The 17,164-nt window shown below is 32.9% G+C and overlaps 2 protein-coding genes across 2 annotated transcripts; both read right to left on the reverse strand.

Moving 5' to 3' along the window:
• On the reverse strand, positions 794 to 2,719 carry LOC109343726 (pentatricopeptide repeat-containing protein At4g15720). Its single transcript, XM_019582175.1, has one exon. The coding sequence runs from the start codon at positions 2,701 to 2,703 to the stop codon at positions 862 to 864; it is 1,842 nt and encodes a 613-aa protein (XP_019437720.1). The 5' UTR covers positions 2,704 to 2,719; the 3' UTR covers positions 794 to 861.
• On the reverse strand, positions 4,492 to 12,708 carry LOC109343718 (cullin-1-like). The gene is made up of 20 exons (XM_019582164.1): positions 12,610 to 12,708; positions 12,351 to 12,504; positions 12,005 to 12,104; positions 10,120 to 10,305; positions 9,911 to 9,958; positions 9,620 to 9,823; positions 9,356 to 9,433; positions 9,168 to 9,257; positions 8,994 to 9,074; positions 8,809 to 8,871; positions 8,085 to 8,120; positions 7,917 to 8,003; positions 7,689 to 7,838; positions 7,540 to 7,595; positions 6,054 to 6,174; positions 5,789 to 5,950; positions 5,559 to 5,702; positions 5,195 to 5,413; positions 4,922 to 5,089; positions 4,492 to 4,832 (listed from the first exon to the last, which is right to left on the reverse strand). Exons 2-20 carry the CDS (start codon positions 12,482 to 12,484, stop codon positions 4,731 to 4,733), a joined length of 2,229 nt encoding a protein of 742 aa, XP_019437709.1. The 5' UTR covers positions 12,485 to 12,504; positions 12,610 to 12,708; the 3' UTR covers positions 4,492 to 4,730.

Here is a 17,164-nt window from a genome sequence, read left to right on the forward strand (position 1 = left end):
TCATTATAACTCATTTAATTAATAAAATTCATATCATATTTTCGCTCTTAATTCTTAATACTAAACACAAGTGCTAGTGACTGAGAGTCAATTGAATATGAGAGAGAGTTAATATAATAAGTATAAATATTGATTGAAATTATCATGGGACAAGTGGCGTAGAAAGAGGATCTTCGTTAAAAGTGGAAAAAAGGTGACACCAAATTTTATTTTTTTTACTTGCAGACAAAATTTACAACTAGGATGTTACCATTCTCTTCCTTTAACTTTTGGTTCAGTTACATGAACTATGTAGTTCAGGGATTCATATGGAAGTCTTCAATTTTTATACTCTAACGATAAAAGCATCCCATTATTTTTCAGATAATGATGGTCGATTTTCAACTTAACCAACCCAAATCCAAAGGGATTATTAATCATTTTTTATCTGTCTATTATTATTGAGATATCTCATTTGAACTTAATCGTGTACAAACAAGGCGTTGGTCTAGTGGGGAAAGACCCCACTGGATCTTCAAGGTTAAATGTTCAATTCTTGATAACAACACTTGTTGGGATGAGCAATCACGAACTCCAAAAAATATTAGTTCTTTACCAAAAAAGTAAAAAAAATACCTTCGTAGTAACCGTGTGATAGAAATTAGCTTTATATAAAACGGTGATGGGTTAGCATTAGTATTACAATTTACAACCTTCCTATTTTGACAAAATGGATGAAAATAATTTTGTTATGAAAAACTTGATATAGTTTAATATTTAATCATGAAATTAAAAAAATGATAGTTTATTGGCGTAAGGTGTTATTGGATGGAAATAATTACTCTTAGTGAACATGGTTGAAAGAAAGAGTGAGATAGATGATCACCAAAAATCTCCACAAGTACATAACCCATTCTTGAAATGATGAAATCTGTTAACATCTCTAACAATGAAGTCTCTTTCCACAATGTCACTAATCAACTTGAAAGTTTCATGACAATCTCTGCACATTCTCAAGTTCTTCATTATTCTGATTGTGACTCCTTTAGATGTGTTTATTAATCCAAATGCCAAAGCAAGTTTCTCACTATGCAAACTCATAATTTCCTCTTTGGCCTCTTCTTCCACATCAACAAACACCAACCCTGTAGTTCCTCCTACATACCCCTTTTCCTTCATTCTCTCTTCCAACTCCCTTAGCAAGCTCACCATCTCACTCCTTTCATTACAGTTAGAGATGTCTCCGGCATGGAACAAATAAGTCGATTCCTTAATTTCAATCCAACTGCTACCAGGTTCCTTCTGAATTCCCGTACGCTTCATTTCAGATCGTAGATTATGAGCATTTTCCCAATCCCCGGCTAGCGCATACGTGTTGGACAATGTAACATATGCACCTGCTACTTGTTGGTTGGATTCTATTAGCCGCTTGCTGGCTTCGAGGGCAATGTCTACCCTTCCATGAAGCCTACTGGCTGAAAGAAGTGTCCCCCACAACAAGGCATATCCATCGCGTTCTACTTGAACTGATTTCGCTAGCTGGTATGCTTCTTCAATACGCCCCACACGGCCTAGCATATCTGCAATGCATGTATAATGCTTTGCATCAGGCATCACTCCATATTTCACATTCATGGAGTCAAGGATCTCAAGTCCTTTATCTACAAGCCCTGAATGACTGCAAGCATGTAAGGCCCCAACAAAAGTGACATCATTGGGTTTTATTCTCCTATCAACCATTTCTTGAAATAGTTGTAGAGACAATGTGCCAAGTCCATACTTTGCAGCACCTACAATCATTGAAGTATAGGGAATCACCGAAGGATTTTGGATTCTCCGAAAGACTTTGGTAGAATAATGAACACAACCACATTTGGCATACATGTCTACAAGTGTGGTAGCAATCACATTGTTTGCATCATGCCCTCGACGGATGACCACCCCATGAGTGATTTTCCCGGAACCTAGTTTCCCCAAACTTGCACAAGCACTGAGTACACTACACAACATGAAATGATTTGGTTTGTCCAACCTTAAATGATTGAATTCCCTAAACAGTTGGAGAGCATAGTGCCCATGTGCATTCTGAGCATAAGTGGTGATCATGGAAGTCCAAGAAACCACATTCCTAATACACATGGAATCAAAAATCAAACGAGCCTCATCAACAAGGTTGCATTTCCCATACATGTCAATGAGGGAAGAACATACAACAAGGTTACACCCAAAACCCATAATCTCAATGAGAGCATGAAATCTTCTACCTATGTCAATGTTGGCAAGGATAGAACATGCATTGATGAGCGTGGCAAATGTAAATTCATTTGGAAGAACCAAGCTTGCTTGCATTTGATAGAAGAGCCGAAGCGCCACAATGGGTTGACCATGGCTAACATAACCAGCCATAAGCGAAGTCCATGACACAACATTACGTTGAGGCATTCGGTCGAACAGTTTGTGTGCATGGTCAATTCTGAGGAGCCTGAGATAACAATTGATGAGATGATTAGTGGTAAAAGTGTCATCTGATAAACCAGATATGATAGCTTTGGAGTGGGTCAAGGTTGCAGAGGTTAAATCCTTACAAGTTTGGATCTTTCCAACCAAGTATGCTTTGATATCAGTATTGGTAGTGTTATGGAACAGTGAGGGTTTGTGTTGGCGGGAAAGAGAGGAATAACATGACATTGATATTACCAACTTGGGGTTCAACCTTTGCTTCATCTACCTTAAGTTTAAGGTTCAGTCTAACCTGCAAACTCACATTTAATTCGCTTCGAAACGAACTCGTTTTGTAACCGTTGGATGAAAAGCCTTTTAACTCAATTGCAAAGTACACTCAAGATTTTGTTTGTTTGGTTCCATTCACATCAAAGGTAAGAAAGGAAGAAGCATGTGAAGTGAAATTATTAGCTTAATACATAATCCTTAGTTTTAACGTTGACAAATTCATATTCAAACTATGAACCAAACACAACAACATAAGTATTGCACTAGTGTAACATGTTTTACAATTTAGTTAAGCAAATTAACAGTTACATGAAATTGATAAATCTTGATCCGGGTGTTTTTTTTATGTTAACTTTTAGTAATAACACAAGCCACACCAAGTAGGTAATAAATTAGTGAAGATAAAATATTTATATCTGATCTTACTACATCCTCATATATTGTATTAAGCTAAAGTCAAATATTTGATTTGTGAAAGTAATACTTACTAGAAGAAATCTCGAAAGAGGTTAGTTCATCTTACTTATCGGATGAAGGATAACATTTATTATACCAAAAAATAAATATTCTAGATCTCTCTCTCGTAAATTTGCCATCACTGATTGGGTAAAAGTAGAAATCGTAGTTAAGGGCTTTTCAAAAACAGGTCAGATGAAATACCTTGAATATATATAAAAAAACCAGACTGGCTAATTTCGTTTTAGCCCCCGTTCCTTTTTAAATTTTCGGAGAATGATTCCTAAATAAAATTAAGGATAGCTCCTAAATAAAATTGAAGGTATTAAAGAATGAGGTTGAGATCCTACTGGAATTATATCATGATAATGTTTTATTAGCAAAGTTTTGCAAATGTAAAATTACGCTATATTTGCAAATTCTGTGTATTAATTTACTAAAAAATTCTATATTAATTTATCTTGCACAATTGTTGTGCATTCACTGAACTGACCGTATAATTATGGGTCAAATTAGATCCAAAGCCATAGCTTCACCCGCAGGACAGTTCCAAAACATCTTTTGAGAATTGCATTTGAGCAACCAGCTATAGTTTTTTAGGCTAAAGAATTGGAAAGAATAATGTTTGAAAATAGATGAGATTTGACTAATATTTCTTTAATTTCAAATCAAAAACGGGTTAAGCTGGAGTGTTTTAGTTAACCATGCCAAACATTTGATGCAAAAATGAAAAACATTGTGGCTTCCAAAAAATATAATAAAGTTCTGAGGTAAAATAGTTTAAGCATAAAAAAAATCCATATGATCATTTATATAACTTCACATATTAATTCTAAAATAAGAAGACAATCAATCGGAACTCAAATATCCATTTAAAATGAAAGATTGAACCGCAATTAAGAAGCCAATAATTAATGTTTATATAGCTTAAGAGAACTGAAAATAATTGATAAAAGATAGCAAGTAGTAATGCTTTCATTTCATATATAAATATGATTCAGGGCTGTGTAGTGTTACGTTGTAGTGTCAAGATGTATCACTGTGAACATCATCCATCACTGAAGTGAATGTGATAATTTCATTGAACACCACTGAAGATGCATAACTCTTACCACCAGTAAGGTGATGCGAATTTATGTTAAAGCATTCACCGGTAAGGACAGATAATTTAAATCCTTGTCACAATCCTACCATCAAACGACAAATTCCAAATATCGTTAACAATAAAGGGCGCCCAGTGCGCGAGTCTCCGACCTAAATAAAGGGCGCTCAGTATGTGAGACTCCCACCTTACCCTCACAACAAGAGAAATCAAAAGCAAAAAACACGGCGAAGGTGCCAGCAAGCTTATGGAATTGATTACAAATGTCCCAACAAGAGCACACACATATACAGTTGTAGTCAATACCTGGATACGGAGCCAAAATGTATCAGACACTTCTAGCTCCTCTCCAAGGAAATTATCAGAAGGAACATTATTTTTTATGTGTGCAAAAGTTAAAGCATTATCCTCTTTCTTGCTATTTGCAGTAACCACTTCATTTGTCGCAATCGATTAGACCGCATCAAGCCAAGTACCTGAATGTATTTGCATTGTCTTTGTCTCTTTCCAAGTAATCTCGAGAAATCAAGTCTTCAATCCGCTTTTTAATTGCCTTGACATCAGGCTGGACAATTACATTGTCAACAATTCAAAATTTGAGTGGGTAAAACAGACAAACAGAATTATGTTAGGAAAGTAGTAAAAAATGTGAACCTTAAACATGCGACCCAACTGCTCAACACACTCCACAACTAACTGTTGGTAGCCCAAAACTTTCCGACTCTTCATAATACGCACAATTGAGGCATCAATGGCATACCTTCTATCCTTGTCAACATCCTCAATTACTTTTTTCTTCTCATCCACAGGAGGAAGAGGAATCTGCAAAAATGTTCATAATTCCAGTCAAAAGTAAGCAAATTAGACATACGGCGAAACAAAAGGAAAAAGTGTAGAGATCAAAGTATTTTGTTTTTAAGATTATACCTTGATCCTCCTCATTTTGTCAGTAAATTTTGAATTAAATTCAAAATAATCAGTAGAAGATATTGTTTTTGTGTTTGGTTCCTTGTTAAGAATTTTGTACTTGGCGCATGACAAGGAGTGGAGCAGTCTAATAACATCATCAGCCGTTAAGTTTAACTGAGTCATTATCTCTGAATAACTCAGTCTACTCGAGGAATTAAAGAGCAGCAATGCCGAAGCCTACAGAAAAATGGGACAACCTTTGATCAGTAGAAAGAAATCCATACAATAATATCCATCAACATCACAAAAGTGAGGAATGAATGCGAGGGGACAAGACATTTTGATAGACAAGAAGCAAGTGGTAACTGGCAAGTAATATGACCTGGTAGGTTGTAACAATCAACTCCACAGTTTTATGTTCAAATTTCCCAATTATATTGCAGGTACCCAAGGAGTAAATCCATGAAAGTTTTCTATGTTTTGTTTTAGTTTGATAAAACTCTTTGAAAACTTCAACACACCTAACCTTCAAAAAAGAAATAAAGATAAAGGTGTTAGCTGTAGAAGAAAATCTAAATAATAGTCTAAGTGGTATCGGAAGATTAGGAATACCATTTCGGCTGGGAGATTGAGGTCAAAAGATTTGTAACTGGGCCAAAAGCCAGTAGTCAGTACGGTAACTGTCAAGTCTATTCCAGGATCTGCATTGGCATTATTGCTTAAATATTCCACAAAGCTAGTTTGATTCTCCTTAGCCAGTGTCAAATCTGTAACCTGGTGCGAACAACAACCATTTTAAATTTCTTTTTCTTAACCAGCCAAAAAAAGTTGAACGTGGTATATCAGCCTCCATTTACAAAGACCTAAAAAGACTGACCATTCCTTCCATCTTGGAGGTAAACTGACCACCACATTGTTGCTTTAATTTTGTCAAAATACTTCTCTCATGGTCATCGTTGGCACTCTTGTCAAAAAGAAGTCTTCGAGCAAGCTTCTTCCTGAAATAAGGTAATTAAGAACCCTGCATCAGTATTATTTTCTGTTGAGATAAATGGGAGAAAAGAGATAACATATGATGAAATCTGTGGTTTTAAACATGCAGTGAAGACTCATTTATATAGGCCTTAACATAATAATTACTACAATATCAACCTCAAAGATACTAACCTTATTTGCATAATGTGTACAATAATTACAAGGATTCTAACATTTCCAGAGCTTCACACACAAACAAAACAATGCATTTCTGACATTTAGATTTATTTACACAACTCCCAAAGTTTAAGCTGTTGGGAGAGGCCCGGGATTTGTTTTACATCTATAACATGCCCAGTATACCAGATTGCTTTGGGCTTGAAAAGTGGATAATGCGCAGGCGCACTCTACAGAGGAACAGGGGTGGTCAGGATTCAATTCCTAACCACTATGATATCATAGTTTCTAATAGTATGTTAAAGACTAGCTCTTCCAAAAGCTTGAGCCTGAGATTGGTTTTATATCTCTGAAAATAGGAAAAACAGCTGCTGCTACTTGCAACACCTGACTTAATTCATATAAAATAAGGAAAATAACTACATTGTTCCCTTAAGTTATTTGTGTGATAGCATTCAGTCCCTTAAGTTATTTTTGAGGTTAGCTTTCAGTCTCGTAGGTTTTTTTGTTTCAAACAAGACCAATACGTTTTCGATGCCAGATGAAAAGTTTAAAAAAATCTTCTCATCCTCTTTCTCTCTCTCTCTTCCTCCATGTGAAGTCGCAGATCCACCATGCTGTGAAACACATTGTGACCAAGCCTCACCAACGTCATCCCATTCCTCCTGACCCACCACTACCATAGCCACGACTGTGAAATGTCCACCAGTTGACCCCCCACCCCATTCAAACCCTCACGTTAAAACTAAAAAATATATATAGTGGAAAGAGGATTTGCAACCACCACCCGAAACCACACTATTTTCTTATCCATGGCTGTCGTCGTTAGACAAAGGAGGAGAGAGGTCGAAGAGAAAGAAGATGATGAAGGGAGAGAGCCACATCACCTGGAATTAACGGAAAGATGATGTCATCATTGCGAAAAGAATTTATTGGTTGGACACTTCGATATCAAAAGCTTACAGGACTTATTTGAAACAAAAAGGAACTGAATACTAACCTAAAAATAACTTAAGGGACCAATGTAGTGGCTTTGACTATAAAATATAAACCACTAACAAAAAGTACCCACCGATTGTCATGAATTACTTGCCAAAAAACTGATAAAAAAACAAAAGTTGCTAAAATGTGAAGATAGAAGCAATATCAAACCCTTTTCTGGACATCATATCAAACCTAATTATCATCACACAAAACCTCTTTTATCTTACCTATAAAATTCAGCAAACAAGTCTTTGTCGCTAATATAAGCAAGCAACTTGACCACCTGCAATTGGACCAAAACAAATCCCAATTTAATTAGCCAAAAGCACATGATCAACTACATAGAAGTATATGGAACGTCGAGAAAGATGCAGACCTTTTCAAGAGTTTCTTCGATTGCTTCATCACTCAATTTTTCACTTCCTCCTTTCTTCAGAATGTTATCACAAAAGGTGGCCAGCAGTTCTGCATTTGAGCTTCCAGCAACACCCTTGTTGCAAAATATTTCAAAAGCTTCCTTAAGTGCCTATATGATCAAAACTTTCAGTTTTACATGCACATATCAATCCAAATAACAACTGTAAAACAAATATCTGATCAAAACCTTATGGAAAAGAGTATGATTCTGGAAACAGTCATTCACATATCCCAAGTACTTATCATGCAGCTCAATCACCATCCGAACAAAAACCTGAGCAAAGAGACCAATTTCAGGTTCCACAACTAAATAAATTTCAGTTAAATTAATAAAACTAATTTTTTTTATAATCACCTGCTCCTGCAGACCAACAATATCCTTTTTATCTGGCTGCAGACATTTTCATTTACACAAATAAGACATTAAAGTCAGTTGTAAATACAAACTTGCTCCAAAAGTATGAGAGTTTCAGATCTAGATCATTAACAAAATTGCAAATTGCACATAAGAGGCAATTCATGCATCAGTTTGTAAAAAACAAATTCAAAATCATGTCTCACTACAATATAGAGAAGAGACCCAGGTTCTTTTTTTTGGGATAAAAGAGAACCAAGTTGGGTGTTATGCTACTGAATGCTAGGGGGTAACAATCTATACGGAGCATAAGGTATTAAGGTCAATGGCACAGAGACAACGAAGTTGCTTTGTTTGAGTGCACATACTAACTCACCTTAGACACTTTCGTCATATTAGGAGAAGACCTTTTGAAGCACGATAAAAAGTGTAGATCAGATGAAGGATAGCTCAATAGTGGTAGGTGAAGAAAAATTATGTGTGAAACAAATAGAGAAGACTTAGATTTGAATAGAGTTTATGAAGACGTGGTTTTCAAGTTGAAAATTATGTTCATCTCCCTAATTTATTTTGTAAAACATACCATTGACAACCAATTGGGACAAACAATTCAATATTGAGATCACTCAGCAAACTCTAAGCATAGTAGTGTACAATAGTCTTTCCTTAATTGAGCAAATAAGGCTACTAACCACTCAAAAGAAGAACTAATTCAGGAGCATACCTTTTTGTTACTAGCTGCATCTTCAGCCAGCTTCACCAATGCCATACCTTCAGTGGTAACATGCTGGGAAAAGGAAACATTTTATAAGCAAGTGATCAAGAGAGAAAGGAGAACACAACAGCCCAATTTTAACTGAAATGATTAAAACATGGTAAAGGCATAAAGATAGGTCGAAGGTCACCAACCTGCTTAAATATACTCGAAACAGGATCTAAGCCTCGAGAAATTTTAGAAAATAACCTAAACATCCTTGACAAATCATCGACCTACGCATTTAGAGGAAAACTTTAAAACATTGCATTTATGGTAAAATTGTAAAATCATGAAAGCATAGCAAGTAAGATGAACTTCGTTAGCACCTTGTCATCTCTGAGTAATGCATGACATCCAGAGTGATCTTTCTCGAGGAGTTGGTTTTCATACACAAATAACAACTCATGTTGAACTTTCTGAAAAAGAAATTTCCCAGAACGACAGAAGGAAAAGTTCAGAAACTACAAAATGACACAAAAACCAATGATTACCATTAATAAAGTCAACAACAAACCTCTAATAACTTTGGCTCACTGCTAGAGTGTAAGTAATGAGCAACCCTATCTTTCTCTCGTTTTAAGCACTCCTCAGCCTGTAATGAAAGAAGAAAAAACAAATTGAGGATATACAGTAATGTAAATGAAAAAGTCAAGTTAAGAAAACCTGAGAAGCCACGCTTAAGCATACAATTGGGACAAGAATCTTCTAGGATCCAATTTCTAGGACATGCTGTACAGTAAATGAAAAGGCCAAGTTAAGAAAACCTGAGAAAACACACCTTAAGCATATAATCAGGACAAGAATCTTCTAAGATCCAATTTGAAGCCTTTCGAGAATAATAAGCAGAAGTGTCTTTGAGCATGACAGCTTCAAAATCATTCTCATAATGATCCATTTGCCCCATTCCAATTTCAACAAATATATCTAATATGTTCTTTAACAGAGCTCGATCAATCTGCTCCCCCTCACGTTCTTGATCAATCTTTGAACAAAAAAAGGCTTACTTATAAGCTAATTGATCAAATTTGTTAACATTGAAAATCTAGCATACTAAAGGAAAAAAACTTACAAGAGAAATAACTGCATCTCTCGCTTTCCCATTTAGTTCCTTGTAAACCTATAAAATAAATTTATTTCGTAAAGAAGCAGCATTAATATGAAATGACAATAATAGGAAAGCTATCTAATTAGTAATATCACTTCAAAGCTTGCATTTCTTTACAACATGGACAAAAATAGATAACCGAAAGAATTAACATTGCATCATGTAAGGTTTACCAAGTCACGGAAGCAAGTCAATCCAACTTCATTGAGGGATGGCAGTGACCTCCGAGCAATAAAGTAGCGATCCAAATAGTGAAAGAAACGAGAAAGCCACCTGACCATAAGTTTATGGTTTGCCCACCTCTTCACAAGTTCTCTCAGCATAAACTCATCATGCTTCTCTCTCAAAGAAGGTAACACCTGAAACCCCCTCCCAAAAAAAAGATTAGAAGATAGTTGGAAATAAAATCTATAACAGATACAACCATATAAATAGGATTTAATTGTGATGCATTGCTGTGTAAATATTTTTACACTATCAATCAATCATTCATTGTCACGTCATTAAAATTGTTTGACTCTTTTAATAACCATCTGAAAGGTCACCATGTTGTGATGCATGATTGATTCATAAAAAAGGGTATCTCGATGCACGAGGTTCCCACCTAGTGGGTCTGAGGAAGGTAGATATACGCAGCTTTATACTACGAGCGAAGAGACTGTTTCCAGGATTTGAACTAGTGACCTCTTGATCACTAAGCAACAACCTTACTGTTGCGCCACGACTCACGATTGTGGTCGGTTGATTGAAGTAAAAAAATTAGATTGACAATGCATCAAAATTACACTCATAAATATTTAATAGTTAAATAGTATTAGGTAAGTCACACGATACTCCACCCACCAAAAGAAACAAACAGAACTATCATAAAATATGTCATCTATCTTAATGAAGGAAGGGAACATCATGAGACAAAGGACCGAATAAATTTTGAGAAACCCTCTAGCCATATTGGAAAGTGGAAATGACTTACAAAGCATAATGACTCCCAAATAAAAACATTATCAAAGCAAACATGACACAATCATAGGCAGCAACAATCATATAATCCCAATGCATATCCTAAAGAAGTTCAAAATATTACATATTTCAACATGACTAAAAACTACATGATTAAAACCCCTTTGGATAAAGGGTAATGATGAGGGAAGGAAAAAGGATAGGAAGAAAATGAATTTCTTTCGCTTTTTACTCCCCTCCAAAATTAGGGGCAATAACTTTGCTTTTATTTTAATATTTGCATTAACTAGTTTACCCCAAACTTTGAGTTGCAGTAAAAAAATTTAAGGGCATGTTGTATTACAATTTTGTCAAATAAAACCCTTCACCTTCCTCCTGCTTCCTTCATTGATCGGCCAAACATGGGTAAGGAGGCTCTTTTCCATCCCCTCCCTTTCTATTGTATCTCGTCCTATTCCTTTCCATTCCATCCCATATCTCAAACTTCCTACATAGCTTGAAGTTCAAAGACTTCCTAACAAATAATTTTTAATACTGTCGAAACTAAGAAGTAAATATCATATCTTTATCCTGTTTTCATTTATTTTCTTAACAATTCTTCTGTTCATCCATCTGGGACTATTACAGATCCTCTGCGACTTTGGATATGCCCACTGCAGCAGTGTTGCTGCTACCTACCTCTCCTTATTCATACTTCAGCAGATGCCGCTTCAATGATATCCCTATCAGTTTATCTCAATCCACTGCCAGACTATGATTCGTGATCTGTGTCATAGATGCTGTTGTGGACTTGTGGTACATCCTAAACCTCCAGAAAAAGTGGTTGCCACTTGCCAGGGTTTCGATGTTCCCATACAAACTGCCGTTTGCATTTGGAATTAAATCGTTCCAAATCACGATTCAAGCATTGAAGTTTTACATGAATTAGGTACACTGATCAAACCACATTTCTAATAAGAACTGTGCGAAACCGATACAAAAGCTATATATAGAGTCAGCATTATTAAATATGATACTCCTACTACTTAATTAAATGAAATATTTATTTGAACAAGAAATCAAACACAGTAATGAGTTAAATGAAACAATTAAACTCACAAGTGATAAAATGTACTCTTCAAAAGACTCCCTATACTTGTCATAAAGTTGTTGGGAATAATCATGAGGAGGCTTTTGAGTGCACATATTGTAAATAGTTCTGCAAAAAAAAAAAAAGAAGGAAAAAACATAAAAGAGTTTAAAATTTGTGCACTAAAAAACTTTACATTGTCATTACATCATTCACCATTGATTTATGTTATTTTTGTTTGAGAGTCCATAGTAGTTAATAAATCAATGGTGAATGATTTGATCAGTGTATAGATATTAAATCCAAACATAAATTAAAAATAAAGATATAAAACAATAGTGAAATTGAATAAATATGAAGAAGCAGAAAAAGTACGTGTAAAGCATCATATAATCCTCAGAACAAAACTGTTGTTCAGGAAGGCCTTCTAGAATGTTCTTGAGCTTGGTGATACCTCTGTGCATAAAATCCCATCCTTGTTCCAAATCAATAGTCTTACGTTCACTCATTGGCGTGATTATACGAAAATCTGCACAGAAACAAAAGGGAAATGGAATTGAAAAACAGTTAGAAAAAGGAAATGAGAGAGAAGAGAGAGATCGGGGAAGAAGAATTTGAAAGAAGAAATCAAAACCTTTCGAGTGAAGAGGAAATTGAATTGAAGTTGGAGATGGTCCAGAACCAGAAGGACCAAATACAACAATAACAAAGCTTCAAAATATGATCACCCAATTCCAATTAATTCAATCATTCTATTTATCCTCCCTCTTAATTTCTCATTCCTTTATTATTATTATTAGACTAAGAGAAAAAAAATACATGTACTCACAAAATAATTTTTTACACTTTAATCTATACTATATATAAAGCCAAAACATATTATAACTACCTACATGGCATAATTTTCACTTACCTTTTTTCTCTTATAATTAATAATTATTACAATATTTTCCATACAATAAAAAATATAAATAAAAGTTAAAGAAAATTACATTCACTAATATATCAAACTACCAATGCATTTTTTAATAATATCACAATTCATTTTTATATTTTTAAATCGTAAAATTGCGGTCAGCAGACACGGAATGACTGCCGACACACTAGTATAAATAAATAATATAGTGACTATATATAAATAATAATTCCGGTTAGAACTGGTGTTATTTATTTTTTTATATTTTAGAGTGGAAGATATTTAACAATGAATCCTTTTGCTATTAATTAATTTCATTAATAAAATAATTTCTTCCAAATGTTGGTAATTGAGCATTAAATTCAAAACAATTTTATAATTCAAATAGTGTTTATGTTTTACATTAAAAAAAACTTGTGATTTATTTTCTTGTGTTTTAGAGAAAATTTATAATAAGTGAAGACTATATTATTAATATTTATACAATGTTTATTTTTAATGTTTATATATCATTAAGTAATTATGTATGTGTCAAAATATGTTTGTCTTATTTCTTTGTATCATTCTATGTGTCACTATGTGTCACTATGTGTCAGGAGATTATGATTGAATAAAAAAACATTTAATAATTGCAATTTAAATTTAAATAATTTTTTTAATCTATCAGAGAAAATAATACATGGAATGATACAAAATGTAAGACAACAAATATGTTCAGATAGATTTATCATTATTAACACACAAATGATGAAAGGTGCCTTTTGTATAAAAGTATTTACATTGGTGAACAATGCTTTTTATAACGTTTAAGTGTCTTATATAATTTCTAAAGCAATTTATCTATATTGAAAATTAATTTAAATTATGAAAATAATGCTTTTATTATTATTTTAAAAACACAATTTATTATTTTCAATTAGAAATTAAATGTTTAGAATTAATGATTTAAATTTGATACACGTTTCTACCATAAATTGATTTGACTGTTACTTTATCTTGTCATTAATACACACCATTTTTTCTGAATAATCAAATATATTATCTTACATGCCTAAAAAAAAACTAATTTATTTTGGTTTGTATGAACGTCGCTTCTTCTAATAAATATCGCTAAGATGAATTGAACATTTAATTTTTTTTGACCTATATGAAGATCCAAATAGATTTATATCACTAAATCAATATCATATTGTTATCCATATACATCATTTATTTATGATTTAATATAAGTAATTAAAGGTATGGTTTTCAATTCAATGGGTCATATTCCACACCAACCAATTCCAAATTGAAATCGCTAAGATATGCAAATGTGTTGAAAGAAATCATACCCTCAATTTGTTTCTATTCGGGTTTGTTTGAGAATTAAATTTTGAAGAAAAAAGAAAGAAAATAGAAGGTATAAGAGTCATCTCACAATTATATTTTATGGCTTTTAAAACTTCTCTTTTCTTTTCGTCCTCTAAGAGCTTCGAACAAATATGGGCTTTGCTTGAGACAGGTGTGGGCAGGATCACTAATCAAATATCTATCCTTCCCTATTTCATTAATTGCTTATTTTTCTTTCCTTAATAAGTTATTATCAATTTAAAATTAATGTTTGACATTCACCATAGATCTAGAGCATTATTTGTTGTGAATGAGATATCCTTAACGACTAATGATGGCAAAAATATTTATGAGTGATACTTTTATATATAATTTTCTAAGACTTTAATATAATATAGTATTTAATTTATTATTATTATTTCATAATCAACTTTAGTAATTAAACTATAGTAATAGTTTTATATTTCATATATAATTTTGTAGTACTTTAATATTATATAGTATTTACTTTATTATTACTAGTGTGTACAGGCACTTCGTGCCTGCCGGCAAATATTGTGTGATACTACATATTCAATTTTTATATATTTCATTTTTTGAATTAGAATGTATTTGTTGTGTTTGATGTATTTTATATTATATTTTTTGTGTTTATAATAAATTGATAATGTTTAATTTAATGTGAGATATGTTGTTAATTAATGTATTGGTGGTAGTTGCTTAGGATTGTATAATTTTTTTGTAAAAATTAAATAATGCGAAAGGCAAAATAAGGAATGAAAATTATACCATGAGGGAAGTTATTTTAAGATTTGGCTTTATATATAGTATAGATTATTATTATTATTTTATAATCAACTTTAATGATTAAACTATAATAATAAGCATATCTTGTTATTTATATAATAATTATATGTATATATGATTATTATAAATTATAAAACTTATTGCGTGAATATCCAATATTTTTACTGATTATCTAATATCAACATAAATAAGCACTACTCATATAACCATCACCCTACCAACAAGATGTTAATTTAATAGTGTAAGGTCACTTAGATCTTTATGATGATCAGAGTTAGGTTTTCGGGAGTGATACTTGTTAGGAGAGACAACCACACATTCTAGAATAAATTAGTTTCTTACTCAAAAAATAACAAGATAGTATTGGCAGTACGAAAAGATATTCCTTCAAGAAACTAGCTTCTTATCCTTTGGCTTGGTTGGTGAAGTGAGGAAATTCTTTTGAAAAGTTACACTATTCTAGTAATGTTATTAATTTGTTTTTGATCTCGTAGTTCACTTCATTTATTTGTGTAAGGTATATGGTGAGATTAATGAACAAATAGTGGAGGCTATATTATGTATATGTTTTGTTTTCCATTTTCATATGTATACTCTTTCAAAAATATATTCATCATGTTAGTGTTCACAATGGTTATGTTGTTTTCAGTGTCATATCTTTCAATATAATCTTCATTGGACGTAGATTTTTTTTATTAGCAAAAGGGAATTTCATTAATAAAGTACCAGATGTACTAAAAAGTTATACAAGAACAAATAAAGAAGAGAAAGAAAAAAAAGAAGGAAAAAGGCAAAAAAAGTTAAAAAAATATATGAAAACCAATCTAATTAAGAGGTTTGATTATAGTTGGCTTGTGTGATTTTTCATTGATTCAAAGTCAAGTCTTCATCTTAAATGAGTCAACATTGTTGTTAATAGAAGTAAACTTTGAGTTGAAAATAGTGTTGTTTCTGTTAATCCAAATGGTTCACATGGTTGTATGCCAAATAGTGCTTCAATGTTTCCTACATTTTGTGTTGATTGGTAAACCCATGTGAGTAAATAAGTGATTAGGTAAGTTATGAGGGAGAATAACATTGGACCCGGACCAATTGTAGATCGGCTGCCACACCAAATAAATGAACATGCAAGAAGAAAACAAATTTTGAGAAGATTCAAATTGCTCATTGCAAAGTTTACATAAGACCCGTCATCAACTTCTCTCCTAATTAAGACATCCATTGTTGATCACACTCTATCTTGGAAAAGGTACCAAGTAAAAACAATAACTTTCAATAAAATATTATTGTGTATTTAAGAGGAGATTTAGAATCTCTAAGAGTTAGTTTCAGAATTTGATTTTGGAGGGGAAAGAATGGAAAGAAAAGGTTTGAGAGTCATGAGATACACATGTGAGATGACTCTCAAGTATTTCCTTTTCTTTTATTTCATTCCCCTCCAAAATTCAAATATCACACAAATCATAAGAGTATAGAAAAGACAATATTACTTAGCGAGAGGATTCTACTCATTTAGGAGCGAACTTCATTATCTATTATTCTGCTTCTAAATTATTATTTTGATAAGCAAATTGTATTAAAGAAGTATAAGAGGTGTTAACCCAATACAAGAAAGATTAATTTGTGATCTTTTTGGAATACAAATTTATACAAGATCTAAGGTGATTATACCAGTTTAGGAAAAGCAAAGAAGTTGGGCCAACTTTTGAATTAAACCAAATCCAATATCTAGCTTGGATCAAATCCATAATATGCACATAGCTCACCTCCTTATTAGAGAAGATTAACTCATTCCTGATCACTCATATAGACCACATCACAACAAACCACATCATCCTCCATAACTTATTACTTTTAACATTGTTATCAATATCATAATGCATATTCAACGACTCAACAATTGAAGAATGTCTTATAGCATCCACTTGAAGCTAAGAATAAACCATGTTCCAAACAGAGGAAGCAAACTCACAATTAAGAAAAAGATGCTCAAGAGTTTTATCATCTTTTTTGCAAATAGCACACTTTTTATCCTCACTACTAGGAATTACATTCCTTTTAAACAATTCAACCCTTAAAGGAAGTCTTCCTCTAAGTAGTTTCCAAACAAAATTTTGATGGCACACAATTTTGTTAA

Source organism: Lupinus angustifolius, chromosome LG01 (genome assembly GCF_001865875.1).
Source record: "Lupinus angustifolius cultivar Tanjil chromosome LG01, LupAngTanjil_v1.0, whole genome shotgun sequence".
NCBI lineage: Eukaryota > Viridiplantae > Streptophyta > Magnoliopsida > Fabales > Fabaceae > Lupinus > Lupinus angustifolius.

Excerpts from the sequence above, each read along its gene's own strand:
- LOC109343726 (XM_019582175.1), bottom strand. The coding sequence starts at position 2,703 with ATGAAGCAAAGGTTGAACCCCAAGTTGGTAATATCAATGTCATGTTAT.
- LOC109343718 (XM_019582164.1), bottom strand. The coding sequence starts at position 12,484 with ATGAGTGAACGTAAGACTATTGATTTGGAACAAGGATGGGATTTTATG. Across the intron at positions 8,004-8,084 it reads TTGTTGGTCTGCAGGAGCAG|GTTTTTGTTCGGATGGTGAT; the intron begins GTGATTATAAAA and ends CTCTTTGCTCAG. Across the intron at positions 5,703-5,788 it reads TCAATCTCCCAGCCGAAATG|GTTAGGTGTGTTGAAGTTTT; the intron begins GTATTCCTAATC and ends TCTTTTTTGAAG.